The sequence below is a fragment of the Podarcis melisellensis genome (genome assembly GCF_964234715.1).
Source record: "Podarcis melisellensis genome assembly, chromosome: 15".
NCBI classification, from domain to species: Eukaryota; Metazoa; Chordata; class Lepidosauria; order Squamata; family Lacertidae; genus Podarcis; species Podarcis melisellensis.
This window is the reverse complement of record NC_138532.1, coordinates 17,607,700-17,623,275: the sequence shown is the minus strand read 5'-3', so window position 1 is coordinate 17,623,275 and position 15,576 is coordinate 17,607,700. Positions and strand designations below refer to the sequence as shown.

Below are 15,576 nucleotides of genomic sequence, written 5' to 3'. Positions count from 1 at the left end.
TTTTTGTTTTATCATTTGTCATTTTTGTCATTTGTTGTTGTGAGTCATACTGCAGGCTGAAAAGTAGCATACAGATGTTTAATTTTTTATATATATAAAAAAAATGCTGCAGAAAAATTACACCCATCATCCTGCCATCTTAAATTGCCAGTTATTTATTTCTTATTCTACTGCTGTCACACTTGTGATTTCAAACGTAGCTAGCCAAGGTTTTTTGCTTGGTGAATATTTTCTTATTGAGCCAATCCTGGACCACGTGAGAAGAGGGCAAAGGCAGCACAGACTTCTGAGCTAAGACAAAGGAATACAGTGGTGCCTTGCAAGACGAAAAGAATCCGTTCTGCAAGTCTCTTCGTCTTGCGGTTTTTTCGTCTTGCGAAGCAAGCCCATTAGCGGCTTAGCGCTATTAGCGGCTTTGGGGCTTAGCGGATCAGCTGATAAGTGGCTTAGCGGCTTAGCGGATCAGCTGATTAGCGGCTTAGCGGATCAGCTGTTAAGGCTTAGTGGCTTTGCGGATCAGCTGTTAAGTGGCTTAGCGGATCAGCTGTTAAGCGGCTTAGCGGATCACCTGATAAGCGGCTTAGCGGATCAGCTGTCAAGCGGCTTAGCGGATCAGCTGATAAGCGGCTTAGCGGCTTAGAAAAAGGGGGGGAGGGAAAAAACCCCGCAGGAACTCGCAAGACATTTTCGTCTTGTGAAGCAAGCCCATAGGAAATTCGTTTTGCGAAGCACTTCCAAAATGGAAAAACCCTTTCGTCTAGCGGGTTTTCCGTCTTGCAAGGCATTCGTCTTGTGGGGCACCACTGTAATTGCTGCTTCCAAAAAATAATAGTTTTCAAACTCTTTAGGGACTGCCGATGCTGTTCCCCTTTGATACTGCTGCGGTTTTTCTCTCTCTTCTATTTCAATGATAACAGTTATATATATATTAGCATGTCTTCAGATGTGGGCAGGCTGTTCTACATAGCTTTCTGTTCCATTTGAATGGTTGGGTAGCATGCTTACGTCAGAGGAGCCACAGAGCGCTACTTTAGGTTGTGTTTGTGTGGGTGTACAGTCTAACTCACCACGTGGATCCTGCATCCCACTCATGTCCTGTGCTCATAGGTCTGCTTTATCAACTTTGAAAATGACATGGGTTGCCCATATCTCCCTTGGGATATGTTGCTCCCAGTTTAAATGATATGACTGCTGAAACCCAATCTCCAGACTGAATTGCTGTTGAAAAGATGCTCCATTTGAGATGTCCCTACAGCTGGTCAACTGCATCTATAACCTGAAGGCCACTATAATTCTCTCTCTCTCTCTCTTTTTTGTAACAGCACATGTGTGTGCATTGCAAAGCTGCACAATGTCTGAACTTCAATGCAATGCATACATTTAACAACTGCCATATGGTTTCTGTTTCAGATGAACCAGGAAGGAGGAGGAAACTGAGGGTTCAAAGTGTTCTGCTGGAGATGTTAGCATTGGGGTCAACATAGCCAGTGGCGCACTCCAGGTACTGTTGGAATACAGCTTGTATCACCCCTGACCACTGGCTATGCTGGCTGGGGCTGAAGGAAGCTGGGGTCCAACTTCTGCAGGGCACTATGTTGGTTATCCCTGTGCTAGTAAATACACATTCACTTCATTAAAAAAAAAGGAGGAAGTGTAATATGGCACTGTATTTTCGCCATAACTGGGGGGGGGGGTACAACCCACTAGAGAACTTATTGTGAAGTTGTTCAGAAGCACTTGTCCTGGGGAATTAGCATCGTACTCGGAAATATTTGAGAGCAGCATTTAACATCCTAACTCTGTCTGAACTGCATTATTGAAATGCATATCTGATTTTAAAACGACACTCTTCTGCTCTTCCTTTCTCTGGTAAGTGGTTCACTGGGGAATAAAGGGCATTGTTAGCATCATTAGCCAAAATAGGGTAGGTGTACTCTCAAGTCAAGCTTTGTAGGACAAATTCTCGGAATGACTTTTTTTTTAGGATAGAAAGGATAAAAAAAATCAAATCTCCAAAAATAGCAAGGGGTTGGCTTGTAGGAATCATTTGGTCCACCTCTCCAGCACGTGCAGCTGTCCTGCTTTGTTCTACTGATTTAGAGAACAGAAACTTTCCAAAAGGCATCTGCACTGCAAGGTGAAAGTTAAAAGGGAAATAGGATTCTTGAAAAAAGGCACTGAAGTGCAGCCAAAGCCAGAGCCCCAGCATCAGCCATGAACAGCATGCTGTTATTAGAATTCTGACAATGAATGCAGAAGAGTGGGGGGAGGGGGGAAGCACACCTGGAAACCCGCAAGTTAAAGATCTCAGCCTTATATGCAGTTGGAAGAGTTAAATGCTCGTGCTTCAAACTTGCCCATGCATAGCTGCTGTTAAGTCCTGCATTATGAGAAGAGAGATGGCTGGAGGTTGCTATAGTTTTGCATGCAGACAAACTCCTTCCCCCACCTCCAGTCCTTTCGGATACACTCCAAAAAATTCATGGAGTGATCAAGCACCTCCATCCTGTTGAAAAACAGCCTGTGTCCTCAAATGAGACTTTGGGTATTTGGCCTTCCACTAGTGTTTTAATTTTAATTTTTATTTTTGGAGGCAATCCATCTGGTTTGACAGGTTACCCATCATGCCCATCATGCATTTCTCACCATCCACAGACATGCTCACTTTCATTTGGACATTGTTCAGAACAAAATGGCCAACACACAAGTAATATCTGGTCAACTTCATACACACGCTGGCAATGCAAGCTTGGAAGGAAACCACAAAGAAGCTTCAATGGGGGAAGGGCAACCTTGACAAAGAAGGGATGCCAAACGAACCAGGATCTTTTATTATTACTTTAAGGCAGAAAGCATATCAATTTGCCTGACATGCCTAGTAATTTATTTGTTCAACAACTTTCTCATCTCCAGCTTGGAAGTTATGGGTCTCTTGCAGTCAATATGCTGACCATTTTCAATGCACAAGGCATTTCTGGCTAAATTATCTGATCTGTTCCCCAGTTTACTTTGGGCTATATTAAAGCTAACGTTGACGCGATTTGTGGGTCTTGTATACATCTATAATGTGTGCATGTATGTATGTGTTCTTGCATCATTAATAGTCCACTTTCCAAAATATTTTCCAACTATCTTTCTAATGAGTATCAGCTATCTAATGGGCCGAATAGTGTTCAAGTGTACATATTAGTAATTTCACTGAAATTATTTAGTGAAATTAACTTATGCAACCTGAGGTGACTTCAAGTGCAATGACCTCAAAATATTAGTTTTATTTATTTTAAAGGTTAGGGATACCCATGCAACATTCATGCCTCTGTTTCCTTAAAACAAAAGCTACATTTTCCTCTTTGGGCAGCAACAAGTGAACATCTAATTCATTGTTTTGTTTTGTTTTGTTTTGACTCAGCTTTTACTTTTGTAAAACTCTTGTTCTGGAATTCTTTGCCCATTACCATAATGTTTTCTTTACAAGTTTTCAGATGCTTCTGTCATTAATGGTGATCTCAATGGAACCACACAACCAATAGGACCTTGGTAAGTCTTAAATATATTTTTGTTTACACAGTGCTAGAAATCGTGGCAAGTGGATACAAGCTGTTTCATAAAGGTTCATCTATGCTGGTGTTGTCAATCTTAATGAGTCTTGAGTACAACTGAAACCCTTGGTTCATTTAGGCTGTTACTCTCCTCCCTCAAATCCAATCTAGCTTGTGGCTTCTGTGACTGAAATGTTGCTGACATAAGAGTGGACAATGGGATGGGGGTGGATTAGCCAATTCTCCAGACTTCATCATTTATTTCAGTAGCAAGTGAGTCAGGACTAATGCTCAATTATAAACCCATCACTAATAATTGTTTATTAGCAGAAGGTAGCTTTAGCTGCTACTATGGGCCTGAAGCGGCAGACATACAGAGCTTTAACACTTCAGTGATAGTCAAAAGGTTTCAGTTAAAATGTCTACTCGTTGAGCCAAAATTCCTAATAGTATGATAATTAGAAATGTAGAGGCAAACAGAATCAAGCTAATTCCAGTGGGATTTTATCAATTTATAGTGGGCTCTCCAGTCTGCAACTCAACTGCTGAATATGAAAATACAACATGCAGACTCTCTTAGGCCAAACAGACATCCAAGATGTGTATTTGTCTAATATGCTTTGTCATCTCTTCCTTCAGCATTTGCCGAAAACTGAGGATTTGAGAAGGCTGACTTTGGAATTTTGAAGACTTCCTTCCCACACATGTAGAATACAGAGAAATAGGACAGCAGGACCATGTGCAGGAATGTTTCACGTCCATGCTTCTAACTCCTTTGGTGCATGCACTGTGCCCCAACTGCACATGACTGGGGACTTCCAACACGGTGGCAGCCATATCTGATAACAGTGGCTGCTATCCTGAAAAATGTTCAGGCAGGCAGATACCAGTTCCATGTCTCTGCAATGACAGGCCCTCAATAAATTATGTCCATCTCTATTAGGAGCATGCAGAGTGAAGACACTGGGCATGCTCAAGTAATTCCCAAAGGGCAACTGCAAAGGAAGACCTGGCACCCTACGCAACAAGGAAATCTGTTTTACATTAAACTAAGGTAAAGGGTATAGGGACCCCTGACCATTAGGGCCAGTCGTGGCCAGCTCTGGGGTTGCGGCGCTCATCTTGCTTTATTGGCCGAGGGAGCCGGCATACAGCTTCTGGGTCATGTGGCCAGCATGACTAAGCTGCTTCTGGCAGCGCACGGAAACGCCATTTACCTTCCCGCCAGAGCGGTACTTATTTATCTACTTGCACTTCAACGTGCTTTTGAACTGCTAGGTTTAACCCACAGCGCCACCAGCATCCCACATTAAACTAATATTGTTATTTATTAGATTTCTATACCACCCTTCATCCAAAGATCACAGGGCAAATACCGTAATAACAAGCAAAAACAATTACCCTCCCCATTTAAAAGGCCAAAGATTGGTGAATTAGCCAAAGGCCTGGGAGAAGAGGAATGCTTTCGCCTGGCACCTAAAGAAATGTAACAAAGGTGCTAGGTGAGCCTCCTTGGGGAGGGCATTCCAATGTTATAGTGTCATGAATAATTTGACCTAGTAGACCCCTTGTGAACCTTTGGATTATGTATGGATAGGCGAATACGAACTGCACAATAACCATAATGTGATGTTTGGTACAGAAGTCTCCCTCAAGGCTGATAAAATAGATTGGGAGTGAGTGAACTTTGAAAGAATATTGGGTGACAAAGGCTGGGGAAGACCCCAGTCTCAAACTCAGAGCTGCTCACAGTTGTAGACCAAGCAAAGCCAATGTACAGCCTTCTGTAAGTTACTGAACTACCACTCCCGTCAGTCCCCGCCAGCCAAGCAAATGGCCAGGGTTGATGGGAGCTGTAGTCCAACAACATCTAGAGGACACCATGTCGGCTCTTTCACTCAGGGCAATCATTCCAATAAGTTTCACCAAGTCTTGTGCTTCTTAAGCAAAGACAGGGTGCACTTTTAGCAATAAGGTTATGGGTTAAAATTTAGTCAGGTAAATGGAATTTGTATAGTAAAGTTATTTTATCAACTCAGTTACTAGTCTGTGATACTGGATCCTACTTTAAAATCTGGGGGACGTGAAAGCTGTCCAGCTGTTTGAAGGAAGAGACGCAAAACAGGTGAGTGGGGTGAGCTTGCTCGTCTGTTCTGACCATGGCCAGGGACAGCCTGTTGCAGTGAAGCATGTGTTTGGAAGCTTGCTAATGAAAGGCTTCCTGGTGACCTATGACACGGCAGATTACTCCGTGGAACTGCCTCAGCATACTAAATGTCTTATGCCTCTCTGGCATACCTGAGAGATTCCCTGGGAATGGCAGGCATTACAATTAAAACAACATTTGGGCCACAATTTCCAAAGCCAGATTCCTCTGGAATGTTTCATCCTGACTGTCGGAAATACTGGTTGCTGAAATGCAGCCGTTCCTCTTGTTCTGCTCTGATATGCCTGCTGTTTTTGCTGGGTTTGGGGAATAGCTGGATGCCCAGGCCTGCAACAATTGAATGCTAAATTCGCAGCAGAAATGACAAGGCTAGACATCCCTTCGAGTCTTAAAAATCATGGCATATTTATGAGATCAGTCCACTTGAAGCATTAGTCCTCCAACCCCCTAAAAAAAAAAACTTTATCTCTGGCTCCCTCATTTCTCTGCCCGCCCCCTCCGCCCCCTGCCTTTCCTCCCAGGCTTGCCTTGCCACTCAGCACAGCGCTGCTGAGAGAAAAGATAAACAGGAATGCAATACCAACCGTGAACTGCCGGTTCTGTCGTCGCCGTTGTGTCTACACACGGGAACAGAGGTTTGGAGGAAGGGAAGAAACAGGAGGAACAGCATGCAAAAAAAGGGAAATGGAAAAAATGGAACAGATAATATATGAGCAAGCTTTCAAAGAACATTGCGTGACAAGCAATAATAAAATGAAAGGCAAAAAGCATTTGAAGTGAGTTGCACTGTTTTAAAGAGACATGCCTTGAGCTTAAAAGCTGTGAGCCTGAGGGGGTGGGTGGGGGGAACCCTTGTTTGCTTTGGTTCTGGAGATTTGCCAGCAGGGATGCTTTCTGGTGGTCAAGAGTTAGGGAGACATGCAAAGTGGGGAGAAACACCAGAGCCACCTGCTCCGTGGGGAAGTGAGCACAGGGACATCAAAGGGCTCCAGGGCAAGCAGAGGCAAGTCTTGAAGAAGCTTTCATACATTCAAACATTGCCTTTGCAAAAGACATTCCCCTCTATGTGGGAATGCCAGAGGAGTCAGTGCATTACCTGGCTGCCGGGGTCTCCTTTCCCTTTTGTCATGCACATAATACCTGTGGATGCTATGCAACATTCTGCATCCACCTGATCCCGGGGAATACCAATGATAGGAAGTCTCCCAAGAATGAATGCATACAACGCCATTGCATTCACGCTGCAAAACAGGTCATCATTGAGGTGGTAGCCTTGCCTCTAGCAAGTCATGCATAGTTTAGATAAAGAGATACATATATAAAGACGACAGAACAGATTCCATCTTTGCAAACTGAAGAAAAGCTTTCTGCAAAGATCTCAATCTCTAGAGAGTGCTCTGTGGACCAGATACTGAGAAGAACTGTGAACGTTTCCACAAGTTTCCTGTTGCTTGGGATGTAACTAGAGAAATGAGAGGGCACCCCAGTTCTAGCAGAGTGTGCCGTTCTCAGTTCATTTTAACAGCATGTAGGCTACAAGCATGACAGACTCCAGTGCTTGTGGAACTAAGTGGGTTGTCAAACGTACTCCTACCTTAGGGCTGTGAATGCACCAAAGAGAGGAACATTCCTAGATGGGACGTCCTCTGGCAGCCTTACCCTCTGAAGCTTTACTGAGGGAGCCCAGTCCCGGTCTCAGGTGTCTCTTTGGGTGTAGAGGATGCTATGTATTCTCCATGTACCTTGCTGGAAAAGGTCTTCCCTAACTTGGGTTTCTGGACCTTCTGAAGCATCCCCAAAGGGTGTAAAAAATTCTTATTCAAAGACTATTTGTATATGTCAAAACATATGTTAGACATATTGCTTTTGCCTAGTTTTGCCCACGGTTCAACCATGACAACAAAAATTACAACATAAATCAGCTAAGCCTTCACTTGTTCAGCAACATTAGAATCCTAAGGAGGGCGGGAGTAGAGAACTTTTTTGGGGGGGGTAATAGGTTGCCTTCCTCCATGGGTAAACTAGCACCCATGAGTGGACCCACCCCCTATTCTCTCTCTAGGGGGCTGGGGCTTGCCTTCAACAGAGAAAGACCCTGGAAGGAAAGTTAATTCACTGGAAGAAAAATGCTTGAAGTCGTTTCAGGCAAAGGCGTTCAACTTCTTTTCTACTCTCCTAACTTTCATCACTGTGCAGAAAATATGGCTATGCACACAGCTAGCACTGAAACAAAGTGGGCTGCCTGAGGATGGACAGATCGCTCAGTCCCTCTCCAGGCAGCTTGCTTGGCTTCCATGATGAGCAGGATGAAGAATGTTAGATCCAGCTTGTGAGCTAGCGCTTTGCCATCTGTGCTGGAGGAGTTGGACATAAAGGGTCCTGTCCCCCTTTCCATTTCAGCAACAAACTGATATACCTTTAGCTCCACACATGTGGGTTGGAGCCATAGGATTGGTGAGGCGGCTGTTCTGGGAGCAGCTCGAAAAGTGCTAAGTGTTCAGAGTTTCTGCAGCGCAGCACAAAGAAGGCCATTTACCTCAAAAGAAGGTTTGGGAGGTTCCTCTTTAGTTCAGCACAGGCAATGTTTTAATGAACAAAAGAATAGCTTTCTGCAAGGCTCCACAACATGTAATTGAGCTCATAAACTACCCTAGAACTTGAGCTTTTTTATTATTACAGAAGACAAGCCCATGGAGGTGTTTCTCCACAGTTGACATGCCACCCTCAGAATCCAGAGATGGCCAGACTTTCCACTTAATAGAAAGCAGGGGCCACTTTCCCTTTGCAATCAAACAGAGGACAATGCATACTTAACTTTCCAGAGCAAGGGTTAGACAATAATAATAATAATAATAATAATAATAATAATAATACAGGTACATAATCCACATGGGGGAAAATACATGATACTTACAGGCTGGCACATTTTAAGATATTGAAGGAAAAGCAACACCCCCTTGCACAATTGAAATAGGTGTTTTATCAAGATTAATATGACAGCAATTCACCTATGGCACATCTTATCCTCCATTCTAACACAGATAGTTTTCCACTTTGCAATCCAATCTAACACACAGTTCAGGACCACCAAGCTCCTGATCTCACATTGGGAGCTTTGGCAGAATTAAAGCATCAAAAATGCTTGACAGTTAATGAAACAGAAGTTTGAGGCCTGCCCCTTTCATCCTCAATTGCATAGCCTACAATGTCTCATTTTAACTGGTGGGGGATTCAAAGGTGTAAAGGAAAGGTCAGAGGGGATGCTAGGATTAAATTGGATGGGCTGTGTGTTAACGCCTGAAATTTCATGCTCTCCCTAGAATAACTGACTAACCTCTTTCCTCTGTGTGTCTGTTTATGTGTGTGGGAAATTATGTGAACTTCCGGTTCAAAATGAAACCGTGCCGAAATCAGAACTTCTGCTCATATGCTGGAAAAAGATTATTAGTCAAGGAACAGTGTTCCGTGTGGACAGTGCAGCTCGCTTTTCCCATCCAGGGACAGAGATCAGCAGGTAACAAACAAACAAAAATGAAACACAAAGTTCTCAAGCAGTTAAAAGGCGAACAAATATTCAAAGTCAAACAACATCATGTTGGCTGCAGCTGGAATGGCAAAGTTATGATTAGCAGATGGGCTGGGTGATCACAGCGGGAAATAAAGCAGTTAATGATTAAAAGGTGCACTGCCTCGAAGTCCAACTCAGTCTAGGCCATCTTCCCAAATGAGCTCCTGGTTTAGCAATGGCATTCATGCTGATATATATATGTATTACTTTCTTAAGGCACTTTACAGTGATGTCCAGGAACAAATGGCTTCATTTTCAAAAGCAGAAAGCAACACATAGAAGAAGAACAATGGTTCCCCCACTCCACCCCACCCCACTTTGAAAGGAGGAGGAATTACCACCTGCTTTGTCTCCTTGGGGTAAAAACACTAAGGAACAGATCAAAAATAATCTGCCAGAAATTCTGTAGGTCCCACAAGTGACAGAGGGGACAAAAGGAGTCTATTTGCTGACAATACTATGGCATATCCCGTTCACAAAGCCACTAGTTCATGTAAAACAACAACACAAGAGTGAATCAATTATCTGTCCAGTCTTAAAGAGCAGTGACAAACTTAAAATTTACTGAGGATGTGGAGTAATAGAAGCATGTCCCCCATTTCTCAGCATCTCCCTTCTTTCCCTCCCACCACCCCATCTATGTGTGTACCAACTATGTGTTTGCTTTTCAAATATAATCCAAACATTGTAACTGGGGAAAGAGTGGCCCAGCTGCAGGAAAACTGCATTCTAAGTATCAAGTTGCTTTTTATCTCAAGTGTTAGAAACTCTTGATAATAAAAACAAACATAACCAGATACCAAAGACATTAAATATTTTGTCATGGATGATGTTATCTTACAAAGTGGGGGGCAGGGGGCGGGGGAAGGTGGCATTGTCTATCCCTTTGGATATCAGTCATTTAACATGGTCAATGTAAAAGAACTACCCACCCCCCTAACAAGCCAGCCTCTGAGACAGCTGGGCAATATTAAGTTGAAACAGTGGCATTCAAACTCCTCGGTGGCACATTCTAATCCATTCAGATGGCTTCTCTCCAACTTAAAATTGTTCACTGAGTGTGACAGACTGGGGGGTTTAAAAACTAATCCATAAAATTAGTCCACAGTCTCTAACAGAATGGGTTCCATAAATGAAAACCCAAGGACAGTCTTTTTTTAAAAAAAGTCCTAAATCTGTTGCCAGCCTATAGAATCCAGGCAACTTAACTGCTCCTGCTTTGAGAAACTATGCTTCCCCCAGAGTATTAACTGTTTGTATAATTATCACCTACCTGAGATGCCATGCTGCAATCAAAGCATGCTATTAAGACATAATCTTGCATTTATTTGTTTTTTAAAAAGAAGAAAAAGAGGGTAATTTGACATAGAATTTGCCCACAGAGCTGAAAGAGCTGCCATTCTGGGTCAAGATTATCGAGCTCAAGCACCCTATGGCTGGACAGTCGTTTGCCCCTGGGATGCTTAGAAGAATGCATGAAGGAAACAGATCTATAGGTGGCTGTAAAAAGCAGGACATAGTCAAAATCTTCCATTTATTCCCACCTGTCTCAGCTCCTTCGATCTGTATTATGTTTCAGTTAAACTAGACAACTGCAGGATTTGCAGGGCAGAAAGAACACAGAAGCAGGGATGTAACAGGCCTAGACAGAGCGAGCGGAATCTCCCTGAAAGGAAGGGGGCAGGAGATGCCCCGTCTCACGCTGCTGTCGGAACAAGAGCAAGCTATGCAAAACAGCACTTCCAAGCGAGAGCGTTGGAAGCGTCGTTTTCTACAGCGTCCTGCTTGTACTACACCCACGAGATAGCTTCATTTGCGGACCAGATGTTTCACAAAAATAATCAGGATCCGTTTAGTAGTTTTGTGTAGCATAGAAAATTATTTTTTGAAGCATGGAACTGCATATTGGGCAGAGATTTAACGCTTCATTCCACACAGCTCTCCATCCAGGCCTCCAGCCTAGTGAAATGAAGCATCCTTGAGTGAACATGCAAAAGCACCTTAGCGCTGGCGTTGGGGGAAACAAAAAGCAATTTTAATCAAAGGTCACCCAATCCCAGCTGGAATGTCTCCTGTGCAAGTCCCAACCCAGCAAATAGGAGTTGCACAATGAACCTAGAAGAATTGTCCCCCCCTTTTTTTTTTGCAGGGGAGAGGGGTTCGAGGAAGCCAGTTCAGTGTACCCAACATTTGCTGTCCTCAGCAGCTGATCCAAGAGGACAGGTGGGACCAATCCTGTCGACACAGCTAACTGGCCAGAAGTGGGGTAGCAGAAGCCAAGGTAAACTGTACATTTCTTTTACAACTCTAGGAGCTTCCAGGTATGCTAGGAATGAAATGAGAAGCCATCAGAATACATGGAAGCTTAATATTATTTAAGCTGCCTTTCCCCCTTCAATTCGAGAAGTTTTCTTTCAATGCATAAGTGAAACTGGTTTCCTCAGAGAAAGGGTTTGATTCCTTAAAAAGGGGGTGAAATGCTCTTGCTGGTTCTTGGCTGTGCACTGGCAGCAGAAACCGCTTCTCCTACTTATTTCTTCCCAGGTATAGGGGGCTCTACCTCCTCCTCTCTTCCCTTTTAATGTGGTCACACAGTGGATGAAAATGTCAGGAGATCGCAACATCAACTCTAAATTAACTTGACATTTTACCAGAGACACAAGGAAGCCTCCACAGAAAGCCAAGATGATACAATAAATAATTTGCGGGAACTGAAGGTTATGCCAGTCTGCGAAATGCTCCTGGGAATCAAGCGCCCGTCTCGGGGGATGTACAAAGGCCACCTTTGCAGCCTTCACCAAGCTGGTGCCCTCCAGATGTTTTGAACGACAACAGCCATCAGTCCCAGCCAGCAGGGGCGTAAGATGACCTCGGGGCTGATGGCAGCCACAGACCAAACCATCTGGAGGAAACCAGCTTGGCCAACCTGCTGCGGAGAAGGAAACATGTGCCACACTGCAAAATTCAGTCTGGCAGAAGAACAGTGGTTGCTTCTTCTGAATTTCTGAAAAATGGAAAGGAGTGATTCCAAACATTTACGTCCATTAAATATTTGTAGTGCAAATATGCAACAAAAACTCTCAAACAAATTTATCCACGTCTCACAACCAAAAAGAAGCAGCAGCTTGAGTCAAGTGTCTGAAGCAAGGTTTTGATAACGCTAATGTGATTCTTGTATATTGTGACAGTAAGCACCAAATTAAAAGGTGACGTGAACAGGTTTGGGCCTCCAATGAGTCTTAGCTAAATTTTCAAATGCGGGGTTGTGTTGGCTCAAATATACCATTTTAGACAGTCTGGCACTAATTTGATTTATAAGACATTCAAATACTTATTTTAAATCCTTGGGTGAAATACCTCAAGTCCTTTGCTGAAGTACATCTCTAAAAACATAGGGAAAGCCTGCAAGACGAAACCCAGGTGGGCCCATCTATTCCAGCATCTGGCAGCTACCCACAGTGGAAGACCTGAAGTTCCCCAAAAGCCTGCAAGAAGTTCATGAAAGCAATAACTCACTGCCAATGGTGCTCCTCTGCCACCATGCCCAATACCCAATGACAGACCAATTGTCCTCCAGGAATTTGTCTAACTCTCCCTTTAAAGCTCATCTTGCAACAGCAGATTCCACAAATTAATGATGCATTGTCTGAATCTATTGCCCATTAATTCCACTGCACCTGTTGTTTAAAGTGGGGGGGGGGGGGAGGAAGACTAGTACATGAACATTTTTGTAACCTTCTTGCTGTCTTAACACCACGCCATCTCAGTCTGGTTTTTGTTTTTTTTAAAGCCATAATGTTGTTTTACAGGAAGGAAAACAGATAACATGTTCAGGCTGTGAGTGAGAGTGAATTTTGGAGGAATCACGAAGTTGCTTGTGATTGTGCTGGTGCCCCTGCTGAAGACATAATGGAATCTCCATCCTAGGCATGATCCAACATGCCAGTTCCAGCACTAGGGACTCCATGGGAAGATGCTGAAGATGTCTTTTGTTCTATTAGCACAGAAACCAAGAGACAAACAGGGGAGGCTGCAAGTCCATGCCTGCAGTTGCAACACATGCACAAGCACCAATGTACTTGGGTGGAAGAACAATTGGTCTATCAGAGGAGGACAGATAAACTGAACACACACACACACACACACACACACGTGCTTTGCCCCAAAGAAAAGAAGGGTTTATTTTTAAACAAATATTAAGAACTTTTTAATTATCTCGCAGAAAATAACAGCTGTCCAAATGGAACATTTCAAGGGAAGACTCCAGGGGCAATTTAAATTATGCAGCTTGCTCTGCCATATCATATTGTATGTCTTAATGAATAAAGCCACAAGGACATTTTTGAAGTGATATAAAAGGGTGGTGGGTTTTTTTATGGGGTTGGGGGGAAGTGGTGCTGCTTGCCAGGGAGAGGGCCAAACACAAAACGAATCGAACCCGTGATAGACAAAGGGTTACTCAGTCAAATTATCACATGACATGCTGGGAAACGGATCTCTAGTTAGGGGAAACTTGGTGAGGAGAGCATGAAGCATCCAGAGACTAGCCATCAAAGGCCAATGGAAAAATCATTCTTAATTACAATGTGGGCAAGAAATAAAATAATTTACTGTGCTTCATCAGCAGTGCTGGAGTTCCTTTGCAGGCACAACTAACTGGGGTCAGGCTTGAAAGAAGGCATTTGGGACTGATAACTGCAGGCTTCTGGCATAAAACAAATGACATTGCAACTATACTGTTAAATTGCCCCCACTCCAGGGAGTATGACAAGGGGCTGCCAAGAACAGTGGGATCATTATCACCTGCCCATTTTAATTTGAAGAGCTTGGGGCTTTATGAAGGTCACCCATAGCACCCAAACTTGAATCTGAGGTAATTTACACCCACTGGACTTTGCAAGCCTCTATGTGTTTGTATATATAGGTTTTAAGCAGGTGGCAATGTGGGAAGGGGTAAGAGCAACAGCAGAAATGATCTGTTGCCCCTTGAGGCTTTTAGGAAAGCATTTTTCCCTGTGACTACTGCATAAAATGTTGGTAATTATGCTAATTTCATTTGGAGAATGGTTTTCGGTTACACAAACCTTTAGCACGGAAGGAAGAAAATACATTCCTGGAGTTTTATACCGACATTTAATCATTGGTGTTTGGCTGCTGAAGCTTTTAAGGCTAATGGGTGGCTCTAAAGTACTACAGAATGCAGCAAGAGAACGGAAATTCATTTCTGTACCCATTTGTCAGGCAATAATATACAAGGCAAATTTAAGCAGGCAGCCTACTCTCTTGCGGAAAAGGAGAAGGAGGGGGGCATTCGGTTCTCTAACCTTTCATCTGTTTGAAGAGAGAGAGCCCAAGTTAAATTCCATGCAGGAAGATATCAAGCCTTCAGGATAAGATAAATACCTACGCAGCTTGTCTGCTAAGACACAGCAACTCTGCAAGATCCCATCCATCACGGAAAAGGGGGGGGGGAATGAAAGAAGGGATTTGACAAAGTTGTCCTAGTGGCAATCTCAGCTTAACTATGCCTCAGTGCCAGATCATTTGTTACCACCACAAGGGCACTTTGTGCCTAGGGAAGATGTAGCTCTTGAGAAACTGTATGCAGAAGATATAAGATGGCTGGTGCGTGGATGAAACGCCTTGAGTTAAAGCAAAGGGTCCAGAATTACCCTCTGAGGAGGCCTGATGTTGGCTTAAAGAAGAGGGAGGTGGGGGAAAACAGTTGCTTAAATCCAACTAAAAGCCAGGAATTACCTGTGGCCACAATCAGGAGCCCCAACTGGTCCCATTCACTGTTTTAATCTTCTGCTGAAAGAGCAAAGCATAAGATACCAAAACCCACATTTCAACAAAGATGTCTACTACTTACCTGAGTTTTGGGACCCGTTATGCTGACAGGCCCTGAGCTAGCACCATTATATCTACTTTGAAGTGCGCAAATGATCCGAAGCCCTCCAACTCATTTGTATAGAAGGATTGCAACATTTTTGTTAATTGGTATTTAACACCTTTAATTGCCCAAAATGCCATCAGCTAAAAAAGGAGAACCATATATATTTAAAGTAAGCGCTTATAAAAACTGCAGAGGGAAATTACACCACCTGAAAAGAGGCAATGTCCATTCTCTTACACATATAGGAGGAAATGCGTGCTGTGTCACACACACTTGTTATCTAGGAAGAAAGAGCTTTTTGCTTCATAAATATAGTTTTCACCCATATATGAGTTTATGAGACATTAATCAATGGACAACTCATAGGAGTAATCAATTAATTTCTCTCTCACACACAAACACACAC

At 43.3% G+C, this 15,576-nt stretch overlaps 1 protein-coding gene across 8 annotated transcripts in view; it reads right to left on the bottom strand.

Annotated features, from left to right (window-relative positions):
* CADM1 (cell adhesion molecule 1) overlaps positions 1–15,576 on the bottom strand; it is a 300,635-nt gene that overhangs the window by 23,000 nt on the left and 262,059 nt on the right. For 4 of the 8 annotated variants that reach the window (XM_081889906.1, XM_081889907.1, XM_081889908.1 and 1 more), the window contains one exon: positions 6,291–6,323. The exons of 2 other annotated variants lie outside the window; for them this stretch is intronic. In XM_081889906.1, coding sequence (XP_081746032.1) covers positions 6,291–6,323 — 33 coding nt within the window. Of the gene's footprint in view, positions 1–812; positions 1,882–6,290; positions 6,324–15,576 lie in introns of those variants that run through there. 2 more of the 8 variants (XM_081889913.1, XM_081889912.1) reach the window with 1 other exon arrangement.